At 35.2% G+C, this 17,592-nt stretch overlaps 2 protein-coding genes across 2 annotated transcripts; both read left to right on the forward strand.

Moving 5' to 3' along the window:
* Window positions 1-1,624: 1,624 nt before the first annotated feature.
* On the forward strand, window positions 1,625-7,740 carry LOC116114897 (RNA-binding KH domain-containing protein RCF3). The gene is made up of 8 exons (XM_031401029.1): window positions 1,625-2,664; window positions 3,917-4,381; window positions 4,762-5,010; window positions 5,744-6,004; window positions 6,410-6,483; window positions 6,637-6,745; window positions 6,839-6,965; window positions 7,054-7,740. Exons 1-8 carry the CDS (start codon window positions 1,966-1,968, stop codon window positions 7,071-7,073), a joined length of 2,004 nt encoding a protein of 667 aa, XP_031256889.1. The 5' UTR covers window positions 1,625-1,965; the 3' UTR covers window positions 7,074-7,740.
* A 1,747-nt stretch (window positions 7,741-9,487) lies between these two features.
* LOC116114898 (putative F-box/LRR-repeat protein At3g18150) lies at window positions 9,488-12,625 on the forward strand. The gene is made up of 4 exons (XM_031401030.1): window positions 9,488-9,727; window positions 9,855-11,020; window positions 11,154-11,354; window positions 12,231-12,625. Exons 2-4 carry the CDS (start codon window positions 9,863-9,865, stop codon window positions 12,441-12,443), a joined length of 1,572 nt encoding a protein of 523 aa, XP_031256890.1. The 5' UTR covers window positions 9,488-9,727; window positions 9,855-9,862; the 3' UTR covers window positions 12,444-12,625.
* Window positions 12,626-17,592: the final 4,967 nt, after the last annotated feature.

The raw sequence follows: 17,592 nt of genomic DNA on the forward strand, positions 1-17,592 counted from the left end.
ATAGGCCTCGGTATTCATCCTAAGGTTGTATTCTCCGGATCTCTTCCTGTCATTCTGAATGATTTCCTACACGTGATCACGTTGTTGGTATTGTTAATTTTATTGTGTTAACATTTTATTTTATTGACATTTAATTCTATTGTTTTTATATTCAATAGATTTATTATTTGCGGTTACTAATATAATAATTGATTATTTTATAACAATATTACAATAATGTCTATATTCTTCTAGAATGAGGAAACACAATATTGTTTCACAATTAAGGAAACATATAATTTGCATTCCCTTTTATACTTCAACAAGTACCTCAACATTTTATTGCAAGAAAGCAAGGGTGGGGATAGCTCTCCATGGCTATAACCTAGGTTAATATTTAAAAAAAAAAAAACAATGAATTTAAAATATTTTTAAATTTTGTAGTCAAAATTTGAAAATAGAATTCTAGATATTTTAAAATTTGTAAATATATCTAAATTCAAAATTTATTATACAATTTTAAGATCATAAAGTTTTTTTTTTTTTAAAAAAAAAAAACTCTTAATTTTAATTCCCTAATCTATGTCCCTTTTTCTCTTATTCCAACACTCATTCTTTGTTTTTATAAATTCGTAAACTAAAACAATTTTTTTTTCTCTTCCAAAAAAAAAAAAAATAGTTATTCAATTTATCAATTGGGTTTTGTACTCATTTATCTTCCCTTTAAGAATAAAATATATATTTTGAATGATAGAACACTTTATTACAAATATATAATTTGTTTATCAATACAAATTTCTCATATTGATAAGATTTATGATGTTTTTAATGTATGTTTATAAATTTTGTTGGGCTCCCAACAATTAATTTCTATTTCTACCTCTTCAAGAAAGAAAGTTTATATCCCAATTTTTAATTGAATTGAATTTTGAACCAATAATACTAGATGTACAAACAAATCTTACAAAGATTTGTGTACATACTTATTTGACATAAAATTAATTGAAGAGTGAATATAAAAAGTCAAAGTTATCATATTCACTCTTCCATTTATTTTGTGTCACATCAGTTTATACATAAATCTTTGTAAGACTTTTTTGTACATATAATATTACTTATTTTGAACTATTTAAGACCATTACTTCTAGATTACCTAATAGTCTTATTTCTTCACCAGAGAATTATGACAACTTTATGTTCACATAATAGAGTCTTTAGGTTCTTCACGATTAATAGATTGAACAAATTTTGTTACAATATAAAATTGTATTAATAAATTAAGATTAACCTTATAAAATTATAAGTTAAAACATAAAACTTGTTGTATACATTTTTTAATTGCTTATTGTAGCTATAGCCTTGACTAAGTTTTATCTAATTTTATCATGTTTAAATATCATGGAGGATAATTTATAAAAACGCGCCGTATCATTGAGATATTTTTAACTTGTCCCCGCTGAATACCCCTGTGGAATCTCGAAATTCATCTTGGAAAGATATTTTTGAAATCATTAAGAGTGTGAGAAGGGGTGTAAAATTCCTCTAAGTCTTAAAACGACACCGTCGTGGAGAAAGATTTCGGATATTTCCAAATAGGTGCCCCTGACACTGCATTACCAAGAAATAAAGTAAAGCATCATATCATCACAACACCACACAACACTGAACACCACCCAGTGTGGTTTGGCTTTGGTCTTTCTTTTCTCTCACACTGACACTCTCTGAGATTCTCATTTCTAGGGTTTCAACTCCCTCTCATTTTCTCGAGAAATAAAGAGAAAAGCACAACTGCACAAGAACTTATTTCCGGAACTAGACTTTAACATTTTCCATTTCAATTTTCACCAACAAACCCTAGACCTGGTGCATGACAAACAACAACTTCTACTACTTCTACTACAGTACTACTTACTTAGACTCAATCAGAACTACGAACGCAAACAAGAACTCGAATTCGAACTCGAACAAGAATAATTATCTTCTTCCATGGATAGATCTAGATCTAAGCGGAACTACTACTACGATCACCAAGACTACGATGGAGAACCGACCATGGGTAGGACCAAACCTCGGTACAACCACCATTATGCTCCCAATAACTATCGCCACCGTGGCGGGGCCAATTCGGTGAACAATAACAGCAACAATAACAGGGGAGCATCGGCAAACCCTAAGGACTCGTTGATGGTGACCACCACGTACCGCATTTTGTGCCACGATATGAAAGCCGGGGGTGTAATCGGGAAGTCTGGTAGCATTATCAAGTCTATTAGGCAACACACGGGCGCGTGGATCAACGTGCATGAGTTGATCCCTGGGGATGAAGAGAGGATTATTGAGATATCGGACACGAGACGGCGGGACCCCGAGGGGAGAATGCCGGCGTTTAGTCCGGCTCAGGAGGCGTTGTTTTTGATTCATGATAGGATACTGGAGAGTGATGGTGGTGGTGGTGGGGGTTATGGTGGTGGGGAGGAGGAGGATGAGTACGGTGGAGGGTTTAGAGGAGGAGGGAATAGAGTGGCGACGAGAATGGTGGTATCGAGAATGCATGTGGGGTGTTTGTTGGGGAAAGGAGGGAAGATTATTGAGCAAATGAGGATGGAGACTAAGACTCAGATTAGGATTTTACCTAGGGATCATACTTTGCCTCGTTGCGTTTCGATGTCGGAGGAGATTGTTCAGGTGATTCTCTTGTGAATGAATGTGAAGTATGAAATTACTGGACTTACAGCTTCTGCTGCATTGAACTTTATATTGGAAACATCATGCCCATTTGGACTCTCAAGTAACTTGGTGACTGGTGACTGATCAATAGAATTTTGTTTCAAGTTTTAGTTGTAGCTGAATGGTTAGTTACTTGGGAGAACTTGGTGGGAAGTGTATACTTTGCTTTAGAAAAACATGGACTGTTTTGGTTGTTCTGTGGGTGTGTTTTGTTCACCTGTAGGGGGGTTAATATGCTTGGTTTACTTGTTAATGAACTGAGAATCAGATGTGTGAAATTGACTTGGGACAGTTTGCAAGATTGTGGTCACTTGGCATTACTACTGGTTAAACTTATGATTACCATTTGGAGGTCTGATTTTGGAGTTTCATACATGAAGTTTATCCAAGATTTTGTTGTCAAAAAATTTCATCATTAGTTTCTTTATGACATTACACCCATAATGCACTTTTTGTTTGCATCTGGAATTTGGTTGAAATCGTTTATGATATGTTGAAATTTTATTGTTTTAGCATCAGTCATACCGTAATGGAGGAATTGGAATTGATTTACAATACGTAGACATCAATGTTCAAGTATTGGTGCAGGTGATCAAATTCTTGATTGCCTACCTTGGGTTTTCTGTCACTTTGTTGGGTCCTTGATTTGGTTGAATACTTTGTACACTGATGTCAATATGGTTTGTATTGTGTAGTCATTTGCCATTTGTAGATAAAGGAAATGGTTTTGCGATGTAATTTTTATGCTGTAGAGTTGCTCAGCATAATCTCTATGTTGAGATGTGCAAGGTCTCTTTGATATCAACCATATTATTTTAACATTATTCAGATTTAATGACTACAATGGATGCTGGATGTCTCCCTGCATCACCAGTAATCATTGCTGATATGACTACTCCATTACTAGCTTTAAAAATATTAATTTTTCACTATCTGTTTTATGCCATACCGTTGTCAAATCATGAACTCAAAAATAATTGCAGATGCTGCAAGGTCTATACAATTTTAGGTTTCTATGCTACTGTATTGCCTGGTACATTCTCCCTCTATCGGTACCTGGAAAGAGCCATCTGCTTATCTGAAATCTGAAAATTTTACATGTTATAATAAGGTTTTTGTGGAAAATTCATTATGATTTTTTCTACTCCTTCCTTTTAGTGATAATACATTAGAAATGTCTTCACTATATGACCTTTCTTTTCTCTTGCAGGTAGTAGGTGATATTAATAATGTGAAGAATGCTGTAGCCATTATTTCTTCACGCTTGAGAGAGAGTCAACATCGTGACCGCAGTCATTTCCATGGACGATTGCATTCACCAGAACGGTTTTTTGCTGATGAGGATTATATTCCTCATATGAACAACACGGCTCGACGGTCAGCCATGGATGGGGCACGATTTTCCGGCTCCAACTATAGAAGTCATAACTATAATTCACGCAACTCTGGCTATTCAATGGAATCTGGGGCTGCTTCTGTTTCAGACAGTGGGCAGCCCTTTTATGGTGAGGACCTTGTGTTTCGTATGCTTTGTCCAATTGACAAGGTTGATAGGGTTATCGGAGAGTCTGAGGGCATAGTAGAATTACTTCAAAATGAAATTGGTGTTGATGTTAAGGTTGCCGATCCTGTTGCTGGTTCAGATGAACAAATAATCATAATCTCTTCTGAGGAGGTATATGCCTTGTTTCCTTTCTTCTTTATTTTTATTTTTTTGTTTTTTTATTTTTTGCGATGACATGGACAAATGGGTCTCTGTTTCTTGTATTTATCTGGTGTTTTAGAATGATTGTATCTCTTAAAATATCCTTTTCCAGCTGAGTAATTACGTCTAACCTTTGTCTTTCAAGCTCCTTTTTGAATGCTTTGTAAGTAAAAATGAATTTTATTTGCTGTGTTGCACCATCCTCATGAACTAAAGAATTGATTTAAAAAATTATTTGCTGTGTTGCACCATCCTCATGAACTAAAGAATTGATTTAAAAAAGAAAAAAAAAAGAAATAGAGAAAAAAACTCATTAAAGGCTCTAACAGATCTTTTGATTTCTGTTTTAGGGTCCTGATGATGAGTTGTTTCCAGCTCAAGAAGCGTTGCTGCATATCCAGACTCGCATTGTTGATCTCATTACTGATAAGGACAACTTCATAACTACTAGGTTAATTGTCCCATCCAGTGAAATTGGGTGTTTAGAGGGAAAAGATGGATGTTTAAATGAAATGAGGAATGTAACTGGTGCTAACATACAGATTCTGCCAAGGGAAGAAGTTCCGCCATGTGTATCTGGGACAGATGAGCTTGTACAGGTTTTTCGTTTAACATAACTAATAATTTTCTTTGGAGCTCTGACTTGTTAGATGATTGGTGTTCCATGTTATACATGAATACCTGAGGAATGGAATTAGTAATGATGATACATTCTGATTTTAAAAAAATGAATGTAGTACATATAATAGTTTTTGTTCTTTCCCTGATTGGTTCTCTATTTGATTGTTGTCATATGATTATGGGATTTTATATGTGAACATTTCTAAGAAGCTGTATCCAACTTTTCCATCAACCCCAAGGGGTGAGTTGAGCTTGAATGGTTAGACCTTTGTTTCTAACTAAGAGTTCAGAAGTTCAAATCCTTTTAGGTCACCTAGCTGGCATATAAAATCCAATGAGTTTCGTGGCTACTAATGGTTATAGCATCTAACTTTAGTCTCCTGTTTCAAACACGGAAGTGAAATTTTTTTGGTGAAAAGATTAAAAAAATAAAAAAATAAATAAAGTTCTACTGATGATTTAGAATGTCACTTATATCTGGATATGCTTCTTTCCCTGATTCTTGTGATGCTTATTTACACCTGCTTGTTTTTCAATGAGGACCTTATTATCCTTTATCAATTGAAATTGTTTTGATAAAAGAAAAACGCTCTGAGACCTGCTGTCTTGGTGGACCAAATTGATGACTCCACTTCTGTTTTTTGTTTTTCTATTTTCTATTCTCTGTTTATAGTATATTTCTTTTCTGAACGGCATTTTCTTATGATACAGATTATAGGGGATATCAAAGCTGCTCGAGATGCTCTTGTTGAGGTGACAACAAGACTGCGGAGTTACTTATATAGGGATTTCTTTCAAAAGGATACACCACCTTCTTCTATTTCTGCAGCAGGTCCTGTTGGTAGTGCTTCTGGAATGGAGGCTGTTTCTCCTAATAACATTACTCCTGTTCGTGAAGGTCAGACTGGTAGTGAGACTCCTGCTGCAACTAATCTGAATGTGCAAACTGTGGCAACAACCCAACCATCAAAGGTTCTTACTGGTGGATCTGGAGCTATTTTTGTGCTAATATTAGCTTTTCTTCACTAATTCATTTTTCTCCTTTTTTTTTTCTATTGTTTTCTCTTCAATGGATACAGTACATGCAATTGCTTCACTGTTGAATTATGATTAATTATCTGGTTTTTGGAAATTTGGACATTCAATTAGTCTAGTTTATCGTTGGTCCAAATCACCAATATTGTTTTTAGATGCAAAATGTTAAGTTAGGTTTAAACTAGGAGCACACATTTGAATATGTTTCTCTTCTATTTTAAAGCCAAATTTATTTCAATCCCCCTTGGTGACTTTCCCTGGCATGACTTGTGACTCATGGTTCTATTTTGCGGGGACATGTTCCTTGTTCTGTATTCTTAGATCTTTGCCCTTGTATTGTAGGAAGCTGGAGGGTCTATCAGTGAGAAACAAAATGAAACTGAACGCCGCGAAGATGTGCCAAGTGCAATCAATAGGTAGCAAATGCAGCTTTATTTTTATTTGGGTGTTCTACAAATTAACTAGCGGTTCATATTGTCTGCAATTTATGTCTGAGATGTATTTTCTAATTAGATATCATTGATGGAAGTACTTTCAACTTGTAACATATATCTTCAATGTCTTGCTAGAATCCCAATACCGCTTGTCACTAGGAGTACGCTTGAAGTTGTCATACCGGAGCATGCAGTGCCCAAGCTTATAACTAAGTCCAAAAATAAGCTTGCACTTTTCAGTGAGGTGAGCCTGCTGTAGTAGTCTGTTAATTTACTTATTAATTCAGTCTAGTACGATTGACTTATATGCATTTTGATCTCTGGTTTATGAGAATAGTTGTCCGGTGCCACTGTTACACTTGTAGAAGATAGACCGGAGGTGACACAAAAGATCATTCAAATATCAGGTACTCCGGAGCAAGCTGAGAGAGCCCAGAGCTTACTTCAAGGCTTTATTTTGAGCAGTGAGTCTCAGTCTTATCTCTAACAATGGATAATTTTTTTTTTTGTTTAATGCAATGAATGATCATTGGCCCATTTTCTTTGATTCAGCGCAAGAAGATGGACCATAAGTTAGTCCACTGAGTATCCACGCTGGTAATGCAAGGACAATTAACGTTCAAATTTATCTATGATCTGACCCAAAAGTGTATGATATTGGAGCTAGAATGATTGTGGCCTTTATTACGAGAACGGGGATTAGGTCTTGTCCTTTGGCTGGTGTTCTGGATAATGAAATTTCAAGGGAAAAGAGCTCCTCTGTAAATGTAATTAAAAGAGCGTCTATGTAAGTTGTCTTTAAATGCTTGAAGTTTTCTTGTATCAATACAACAATTGCAGTTGATTTCGTTTGTGCTTTTACATGTCTCTCATCTCAAAAGTCCAATGTTAAATTTGAATTTGGATGGACTTGGTTGATGACATAGTTATATTCTGATTTAAAGCAATGGATGGAGTGTTCCCAGAGGCCCAGCATGGAGAGATTTCCCGGAAGTTTCTTGGGAAACTTTTATAAAAAGGTGTTGTCTTGAAGCATATCAAAGAAGAAAAAGCCAAGCATCTTTCTCTTTTGGTCCTCTTGTCTTGTCATTACTAATTACCCTTTACATAAATTATTTGTTCAGCTTATATTTTACTTGTGGGCGAATCTCAAAAATGTTTGATTTGTTGTTCACCAAAAAGAAACCTATATTGCAGGACTCTGGTTGTTAATGTCTTATGAATACACAAGTTTTTCATCTAATTGCAGTCAGTATGACCTTTTAGTTTTTCTAAAATGCAATTTTATTATGAATTGAAAACATAATTGTCCATGTGAGCATCTGAGCAAGAATCTTACTTTACTTTCTCTTAGATTCATCACGGGTCTGAGTCACTGAATTTCTTTTATTCCAAAAATATCAACAAGACTTCAATTACCTCTTTTCTTTTGACCATTTGACTATTCGCCCAAAGATAATTTAATTTTGACTTTAATAATTTAAACTCATAAAAAATAAGGAAATATTTTCCAAAATTTAGTAGAATATTTGAAAAACCTAAAAAGAATATAGTGAGTGTATGCGGCCTACCATCCCACTATTTCTTAGGCTTTATGTTAACTGTGAAACTCCCATCATCCTGTTCCACCGAATTTGTACAAACTCATTTTTAACTTGTTTTTCTTTTTCTAAGAATTTTTCAAACTCATTGAGACGACAGCAGGACGCTTCATATTCATATGATGCATTTAATAAGAAGTTCATGAAGCATTTAATCCTTTTCCGTTTATAACTGCTTTCGTTTATCTCATTTATGATCCCACATTTCTCTTTTAAATTCGAAATTTTCAAATTTTCCCTGCCTCTTCAATCTTCCCCAGTTTCCCTCACTGTCAATCTGGTTTTCTTCATTTTCATGAATTATAAGATAAATATATTAATTTCATCAACTATTTGATTATCATCCATCCCAATCTTAATATTTTGATTACAGTTGGTATCAATACCCATGATTGAATATCAAACTGAGAATCCTTCAATCAATTTTTTTTTTTTTTTATCCAAAATTTTCTCTTCATCCATAATATTATCTTCCCCTGAATAATTATTGATAGGGATACATTCCAACATATCAAATAATTTGCCGTTGTAAAAAAAAAAAAAACTTTCTTCTTTATTCTTTACTTGGGCGGTTGGATTTTTGTCAAGAGAATCCCCAACTGCAACAATCTATCAAACACTTGGTGGGTGGACATCAAACAGTTAATCGTTCGGAAGTAACAATGAATTTTCTTGATAATATTAATACTGCAATAATTTCAGGAAAATTATAACCAATCTTTCTAGTTAAGTTAAGAGATTAATGGCTGTGACAATCTATCAAACGTTTGGTGTGTGGAAGCTAAACAGTTAATGGGTCGGAAATTAAATTAAAATTGTGTTAATTGTTAAGAAAAGAAAATGATATAGACTTTCAGAATATGAACATAAGAAAAACTCTCTTTTACTGGTAGAAGCAGATATGTAGAGGCTAAAAACACTGGAGCATGCTTAAAGGTAAAGCTAAAACCAAAAGAGGAAAAAGGAAGGGAGGGAGGTGGCAGTGGGTAATGGTATGCTTTGCCCTAATGTTTTTAGCTTTAGTAGGCAACATCTACTCTATAGGCTTTACTTCAGAATGGCCATTGTAAATAGTGCTACTCTATTCTTTGAAATTCTTAAGAAAACAACACATTCCGACTTTTCACACTATATTATTCAATTTCATATTTCTTTTATGTCTGCAAATGTATAAAAACATTTTCACATGCACTCTTATATATATATATTTAAATTAAAATGTTTTTTTCGATGCTTCATTTAACCAAATCCAATCAATTTCCAGCATCTATACACTTATAATATACTCCAATTATTTAATAAATATGATTTATTATTTATAATATTACTATTTATTTAAAATATGTAATCAGCCATGTAAAACAAACAACTAAGGCTAACAAAAACAAAGCACACTTTACCACTTTCCACAGTGTAAAAAGGATGCCGTCCTGGTTAATCTCTTTACGCTATCCGATATCGTCTCTTTATATCTCTCTCTCATCCAATTTGGTCCTCATCCCCAATTTTCCCTCCCACAAACCCTAACCCTAATTCTCTCAATTGCATAATTTCTCCCACCCATTTTGAAAATGCTTGCTTAACGAAGTTTCCCAGTTGCCGAAAGATCGTCCAAGCGCTCAAAGGTATTTTCTTTCTCTCTTATTATTATTTTTTTTATTTTCAAAAACTCTGCTTTTGTTCAAGTAGCTTTTAGAGATTAAAATTAAATATTTTTGGTTGAAATTTTTTATTTTATGGCTGTTTGATTAGTTCGTACTATGTCGAAGAGGATAGCTGAGGGAGTGGACAGGCTGTCCACTTTGCCTGAGCCATTGCTGCATCACATTATGTCACATTTCTCATTTGAACAAGTAGTATATTATTCTGTGTTGTGCAAAAAATGGATGCAAGCTGCGCATTCATTGCCGTCAATAAAATACAATGAAATGCATTATGAAATGGGGAAAAGAGAGAAGATTTTGGAGTTCCTTGAACGGCTTCTATTGAAGCGGCATGTGGAGTTGACAAATATAACTGAGTTTGGAATGAGATTGCAAATATGGCAAGATCGAGTGGCATTGGTGGACCGATGTCTTAGCTATGTGATTGCGAGTAATGTCAAAGAGCTGAGACTTGAAGGGTTGTGTTATTGGGATGATCGAAGCTGGCGCTACAATGTGCCACAATTTGTTTTGAGTGCCAAAACAATTGAGGTGTTGGAGTTAACTGGGTTTAAGCTGGAGTTAAGGAGGATTGATCTAAAGTTACCTTCTTTGAAGAGATTATGCCTGATGCGAGTTTTTGCTGATGAGCGTGTGCTTGAGAATCTAATTGCTGGTTCTCCTTTGATTGAGTATTTAAAGGTTGATATCTGTGATGGTTTTAGACGTCTGGAGTTATCTAATCTTAATAAACTCAGGAAAATCAAGGTTTTTAGCCATGTGTATAATTGTGATCTTAAACAAGTGGATATTAATGCTCTGCATGTTGATTCAGTTACAATTAGTTTGCCATTTGCACAATTTGAGATCAATGCAGCAAATTGTAAGAGTTTAAGACGACTAAAGTTATGTATGGTTTCCATAGTTGATGAGTGGCTTTGCCGTGAAATTTCTAAACTTCCAGTCCTTGAGTACTTAAGCATAATGGATTGTCACAGGTTGGAGAGAGTTAAGATTTCAAGTCCATCTCTTAAGCATTTGATCATCGGAGGTTTGAATTTGGTTGAGGTCAAGATAGATACTCCTAATTTAAGTAGGTTTGAATATATGGGTGATATAATACCCTTCTCCTTGAATGATTTGGCTTTGGCAGAATCGGATCTTCACTTTTATTCTGAGAATTGTGATCTGCAGTGGTTTGTTAAATACACTGAACTTCTTGCAAAGTTCCATCAGATTTCCAAAGCATTGTTTTTGCATAGTAATGGGGGTGAGGTATGTCTGTGCTTACCCTTTTTTTTTTTTTTTTTTTTTTGTACTCTTAAACATTTTCTCCTTTTCTGATTAATATTTATCTTCTGAGCTGTTAGCTACTTTTTTTTTTTTTTTTTGAATTCCTTTTCTGTAGAATGTGATTATTCCAGCGGAGCTAAGGCGAATCCAACGTCCCCCATGTCCTGTTATCAAGCATATAGACTTCACAATAACTGATGAAGATAAGGGTTTTCCAATTTCACAACTTGTGGATGGCTTGCTCTGGATTTGCCCGCATGCAATGAGTATAACGATACAATATGAATTTGGTCTCTTCGACAAGTTCTGTTTTCTGGTATTGTTTCCATCTATAGAAACTCAATTCTTGATCCATGCTGTGAGGACTGAATGATATAGTTCAATTTATCAACCTTTTTTACATGCTATGTCATTCTCGTTAAAGAGGTTCTCAAAAATATATTGTGATAAACAGTAAAATGCTGTTTTCAGACATCAACTTACTTTTTGATTTTGCATAATGTCATTCAATGGTGAAGTCAGGTCTTGCTTGAGGGGGAGCTAGAGTAGATTGAGTTAATAATTAGGTGCCTCTGGAAGTTGAAATAAATTGCATTATAATATATTAATAATATCCACTTAGCAAAGGAAAAAAATTGTTGCATCTATGTAACACTAAATATTATAGGCTTGTTAATTGATTTTTGTCAGGCATGGAATAAACACTGACATCCTGGTTAGAAATATGTAAAATGAACTTAAAAAGGTTCAGTGCTGAACATTAAGATTTTTTCTGTACTTTCAGATGAATAACTGGAAGAGTTTAGAGAAAATTGTGCCATTATTGAAGATAAAACAGGAAGCAGAAACATGCATAATTAAGGTTAATTTATGAAGAAAAGGAGGAATAGTGAACTGTCCTAATGCACATTTTAGCCTTTTAACCTTCCGGTGAAGGGAGTTATGCCCAATGTTCTTAGCTTTAGTCAACATTGTAAGGCAAAATATTCACAAGCTCGTCATATTCGGCATTCTCCCTTTGAATTGTCATACATTTTTAAATTATGTCAATGATTTCGGTCTTTCTTATAGAAGGAAAAGATTGTCGCTCCAATACTATATTCAGTATGATTTTTAAGACTTCATCTTTTTCCCTTTGATATTTTGATAATAAGAGCTATGAATCTTATATGGCCTGTTACTTTTGTTTCAGTTCTCATATAAGAAGCGGTTTATTTATGATGAAGAGACTCGTTGTTGCAGCCATTCTCTTCCTGTCTCTTGTTGGAAGCATTGCATAAAGGAAGTTGATATTGATCATATTATACAGAGCTTGGGAAAAGTTCAAATTGTCGAAACCTATAATTTTGAGGATGAGATCTTGGAGAAGATTGCTGGCATTAGCAGATATGAGCCCGAGTTATGATAAAATCTCCTTGAATTGGATATTATGTTGTGATACTTAGGTTGTTGAATATAATTTAGGGGTTTGAATGTATTTTGTAATATGCTCTCCTGTTTAGGTTCAATTTATACTTTTGAAGACATATTTGATGTAAACTACTAACAAACTGTTTGGAAGTGTGATGTTATTACTAAATTCACCTACAATATTTGTGTCTCTGAATTTGCATGGCTATGGAAAAAGCCATTGATGAAGGTGACCATTAAAACAGGTAAAAGTTGATGTGAGCTGGACTAGAAATGGTGTTTGAGATAGGTGCATTGTTTTAAAACCCGGACTGAAGGGCAACCTGTTTTGCTGCCCGGGTCACGGGTCAACCGGTTGGACTGTAATTTTATTTTAAAAAAATTACATATTAATCCTTCAAATTTTTAATATATTACCAAAATTTCCCTAAAAAAGTTCAAGTAGTCCCTAAAATTTTTATTTATTTCAAAAATGCCCCCAAAAAATTATCAATTAATTTCTAAACTTCTAACATATCTCCAAAACACCCTTATAGAATTACAAATTAACCCTTATAATTTTGAAATATCACAAAAACCTCTCTAAGACCTGAATCGAACCGAAGAAGCTGTCGGGTCTCGGTCGGACCAGCCGGTCCGGTCCGGTTTTTAAAACAGAGGATAGATGGTAATTATAGCCTTGATAGCTTTTAAGGAAAAACCTTTTCAAGGTTATTATTTATTAATATTATAGGATCCACAAAGATTGAATAGCCTTTGATTTGAATCTCGACCATATTATATTATGTTGAAATGAATTCTGAAATAGAGCAAACAATATAATATTGGAAGTGGTAGTTGGTATTTGTTTATGTTTAATGGAAAGATAAATAGTGTACCTAAACAACACAACAAAATTCTGTCAAATTGTAGTTTTTTAAAGTAGCATATAAAATATTGAGTTCAGATGTTACTTTATTTAAAGAAAGCAACATTTTTTTTTCTATTATCTATTAGATTAGTTATATGGGTATTATTTTATATACTTATAGGATTCTTTCTTTTAAACCTCTGGAGTCATTAAGGCTTAGTAAACTCAATAAAATCAAGCTGAACTACAATAAAATATTAGTTTTCAAATGCCTGATTATTTTAAGGCATTGTTTATTGAAAGATGTATGATGTTGAATGGAGAGACAAAAAACTATTGGTGCTGATAGTCAATGGTTTGTTAAAAATACTGAACTCTTTGTAAACTTCAATCAGTTTTCTCTTATCTAGAATTTTTCTCTCTTTAATTACTAACTAATCTTATTATCTGACACTTTCAAATTATAACTTTCCGTTAAAGTTTAGAACTTGGGTTTGCGAAACAAATGTGTAGATTCTAGATAACTTTTTCTTTCCCAGTTTTCTATGTTAAGAATGTGTTTCTCAAACAGGTTGATGAATAGAAGTTGTCATTGAAGTTTGATTCATAAATAAAATATATATTTTTTAAAATTTCTTGTGTTTATGATTGGGGTGGGAATCTTGTTAAATGGTTAAATGTTCCTTCAGAGATCAATTCCCAAAGACTTTTAATCATCAAGTATGGGATACATAATAAGCATGGTTGGGACTCTAAACCATTAGGACAAGAAATATTTACAAATGTGTGGATGAGGCATCAGTCTGTTATATTCCCTCTCCTTTACAGGGTTTTCAAAAGCATGATCTATGGTTCCTCATCTCAATAAGGATGGTAATTGTTGTGAGTGAATGCTGAAACGACGTAGCACTGAACATTAGTGGAACAGTGCCGTTTTGGACAGCTTCAAGATGAATCTTGACAGCTGATTCAGAGACAATCCAACGGATGAAAACAAGCCACATGTCAACACTAAAAAAAGAAAAAGGTCTTCGTGTAAACGGAAGATCAAACGAGAGAGAGAGAGAGCCTGTTTTCGTGTTCATCGTTTTGTTAGGGTTCTTGATAATTTATGGGTCTGATTTCTATTGTAATCTGTTGCTTCTTGAGTGATTGTGGGATAATCAATCAAGGGAAGAACATCTGTGTTCTTGGTATAGGAATTCCAGGTTAGAGTATTCCTAGGGTAGGTTACGGGTTTGAATCAGAGTTGTTTGATTTGGGGATTCTGGTGTATTCTTGTAATTTTGACTGTAAGTGGTTGTTTGGTTAATCATTGTGCAGCAAACTCCCATTTTTCGGAGTTCAACGTGGATGTAGCTTGCTCAAATAGGGCAAGTGAACCACGGTAAAATCCTGTGTTGATTGTGTGTGTTGTTCTTGTTTTCTTTGTGGTTTGTGTTTGTTTGTTGGTTGATTACATAACAGTGGTATCAGAGCCATCATTCGATTAGGTGATAATATTCGAGTGCTAGGGTTAGGGTTTTCTCAGATCAAACAAATTATGCTAAGGCCAATCTGAGGTCAACTAGTCTCTATCAAACCAAGGGAAACACAAATTACGGTTTCTGTGGGTTGTGTTGTGAAGAGTTAGTTCTGTTTCAGGTTCTTAATCTTTCGTTCCTAAACACAAAATCCATCACAAACCATGTCGAATACCACTACCCGAATGGAGATCTCCCAATATGATGGGAAGATTGACTTTGGGAGTTGGAAGAAAAAAAATGAAAGCTTTGCTTTCACACAATAAAGTTGGTCTTGTGCTAGAGAAGAATCCCAAGAAGTGGTCCGAGGAGAAATTGAAGACGAAGGAGGAGATTGATGAAGAAGCCTATAATCTGATCGTGATGAACCTTTCAGACAGCGTACTGAGAAAGGTTGATGGAATCGAAACCCCTTTGGGGTTATGGGGTAAACTCGAAACCTTGTATGCTCTTCAATCTGCACCAAACCTAGCATTTCTTAAGGGTGCTTTATTCTCATATAAAATGGACAATAACAAGACTATAGAGGAGAATCCAGATGAATTCCTCAAAATGACCCTAATTTTAAAGGGCACAGATCAGGAATTAGGACAAACTAGCTTAGCCATGATACTGTTGAATTCCATACCTGAGGATTATCTTGTTGTTAAGAATGCACTCCAGTACTCCGGTACTGTCCCTAGTGTTGAATTGATTGTGGTTGGTCTTAAGGCTAGAGAACTTGAGTTAAAAGTTCAAAAACGAAATGGGAGTAACCTGTTAGTTAGGGGAAAACTAGACACCTTTCAATCTGTTAAAAGAAACCAACCTAGCCAGGGGTCCAAAAACAAAAAACGGGGTAAATGGAACAATAAGCATAAGACAAAGTCTAGAAAGTGTTTTTTCTGTAACAAAACTGGTCATTTGAAGAAAAATTGTTTTCAGTGGCTTAAGAAACAAAAACAGGGAAATACAGAAAGTAACCTAGCCTCAACCAAACACTTAGTTGAAGAAACAGAGGTACTTACTATTTCTGTTTCTGTTTCTGATAATACAAAAGAATGGGTGTTAGACTCTAGGAGCTCATTCCATATGAGCCCCAATAGGGACTGGTTTCAAGACTTTGAGGAATATGATAGGGAGACAGTTTTCATGGGGAATAACAATACGTGTAGGGTTAAAGGTAGAGGTAACATAACTCTTAGACTATGTGGTGGGAAACTAATAAAACTCACCCATGTTAGGTACATTCCAGAACTCAAAAGGAATCTCATATCTTTAGGAACCTTAGATGAGGAAGGGTGTTGCTACAGAGCTGAAAATGGGTGGCTGAATGTGTATAAAAACCAGAATCTTATCCTGAAAGGAGAAAAAAGAAATGGGTTATACATCCTATGTGGAGAATATTATTCTGATTGTCTAAGTTCAGCCCTAGTCACCTCAAATTTGTCAATAACTGAAAGATGACACCTTAGGATGGGACATATGAGCCAGAGGGGATTAGATATCCTAAGTAACCAGGGCATGTAAGGAAAGGACACTGTTTCAACCCTAGAGTTCTGTGAGAACTGTATTTTAGGTAAACAACACAAAGTCAGTTTCCCAAAGGGCATACACCTGGCCAAAGGATGCTTAGACTACATACATTCAGACTTATGGGGGCCTGAGAAAGTGAGGTCTCATGGGGGCAGTAGTTACTTTATGTCCATGGTAGATGATTTTAGCAGGAAAGTGTGGATATACAACCTTAGAACTAAGGACCAGGCCCTGTCTAGGTTTCAAGAGTGGAAAGCCCTAGTGGAGAATCGACTAGACAGAAAAGTAAAAACTCTAAGGACTGACAATGGATTAGAGTACTGTAACACTAAATTTGATAAGTTTTGTAGTGAGCAAGGAATTCTAAGACATAGAACAGTAAGAAGAACCCCTCAATAGAATGGAGTAGTTGAGAGAATGAATAGGACTGTCCTAGAAAAAGTTAGATGTTTGCTGTTCATTTCAGGTTTACCTAATACCTTTTGGGGAGAAGCCTTGTCCACTGCAGTCTAGCTGATAAATAGGAGTCCTTCTACTGCCATAAACTTTAAATGTCCTGAAGAGGTGTGGTCTGGGAGAAAACTTGGTCTGAGTCACTTGAGAATTTTTGGGTGTGCTGCCTATGCACATACTGTTGGGGGAAAGTTAGAGCCTAGGTCCACTAAGTGTGTGCTCCTAGGATATCAAGATGGGACCAAGGGGTACAGACTTTAGGACAGAGAATCACCAGGGGTAAAAGTCATTATTTCAAGGGATGTAGTCTTTAATGAAGGGGTGTTCCCTTGTAAAGCCACTGGGTAGGACACTGTTAATCACACCCCACCTGAACATACAAAGAACCCATCTGAGATTACAACAATTGAGGTGGAGCCTGTGGGTCAGCAGGCTGAACCACCTCAATCTGATGATGAACAAGTACCAGAAAACCAACCAGGACCAGATGATCCAGAATCTGAAAGTGAAGAACCTGGAGCAGATGCTCCAGAGCCACAACATACCCAACTGGAACACTATCAACTTGTCAGAGACAGAATAAGAAGAGAGGTAAGACCCTCAGCCAGATTTTCTTATGCTGAACTGATATATACTGCTTTGCTTGCAGGTACAGGTATTCAAAGAACAGAACCAGTTTCATATGAAAAATCAATGAAATCCAAGGAAAGGGAAAAATGGAGGGAAGCAATGGAAGAGGAAATGAGATCTCTTGAGGTAAATAGAACCTGGTCCCTGGTTCCGAAACCCAAGGACCAGAAACT

The sequence above is a fragment of the Pistacia vera genome, unplaced genomic scaffold (assembly GCF_008641045.1).
Source record: "Pistacia vera cultivar Batoury unplaced genomic scaffold, PisVer_v2 Contig727, whole genome shotgun sequence".
NCBI classification, from domain to species: domain Eukaryota; kingdom Viridiplantae; phylum Streptophyta; class Magnoliopsida; order Sapindales; family Anacardiaceae; genus Pistacia; species Pistacia vera.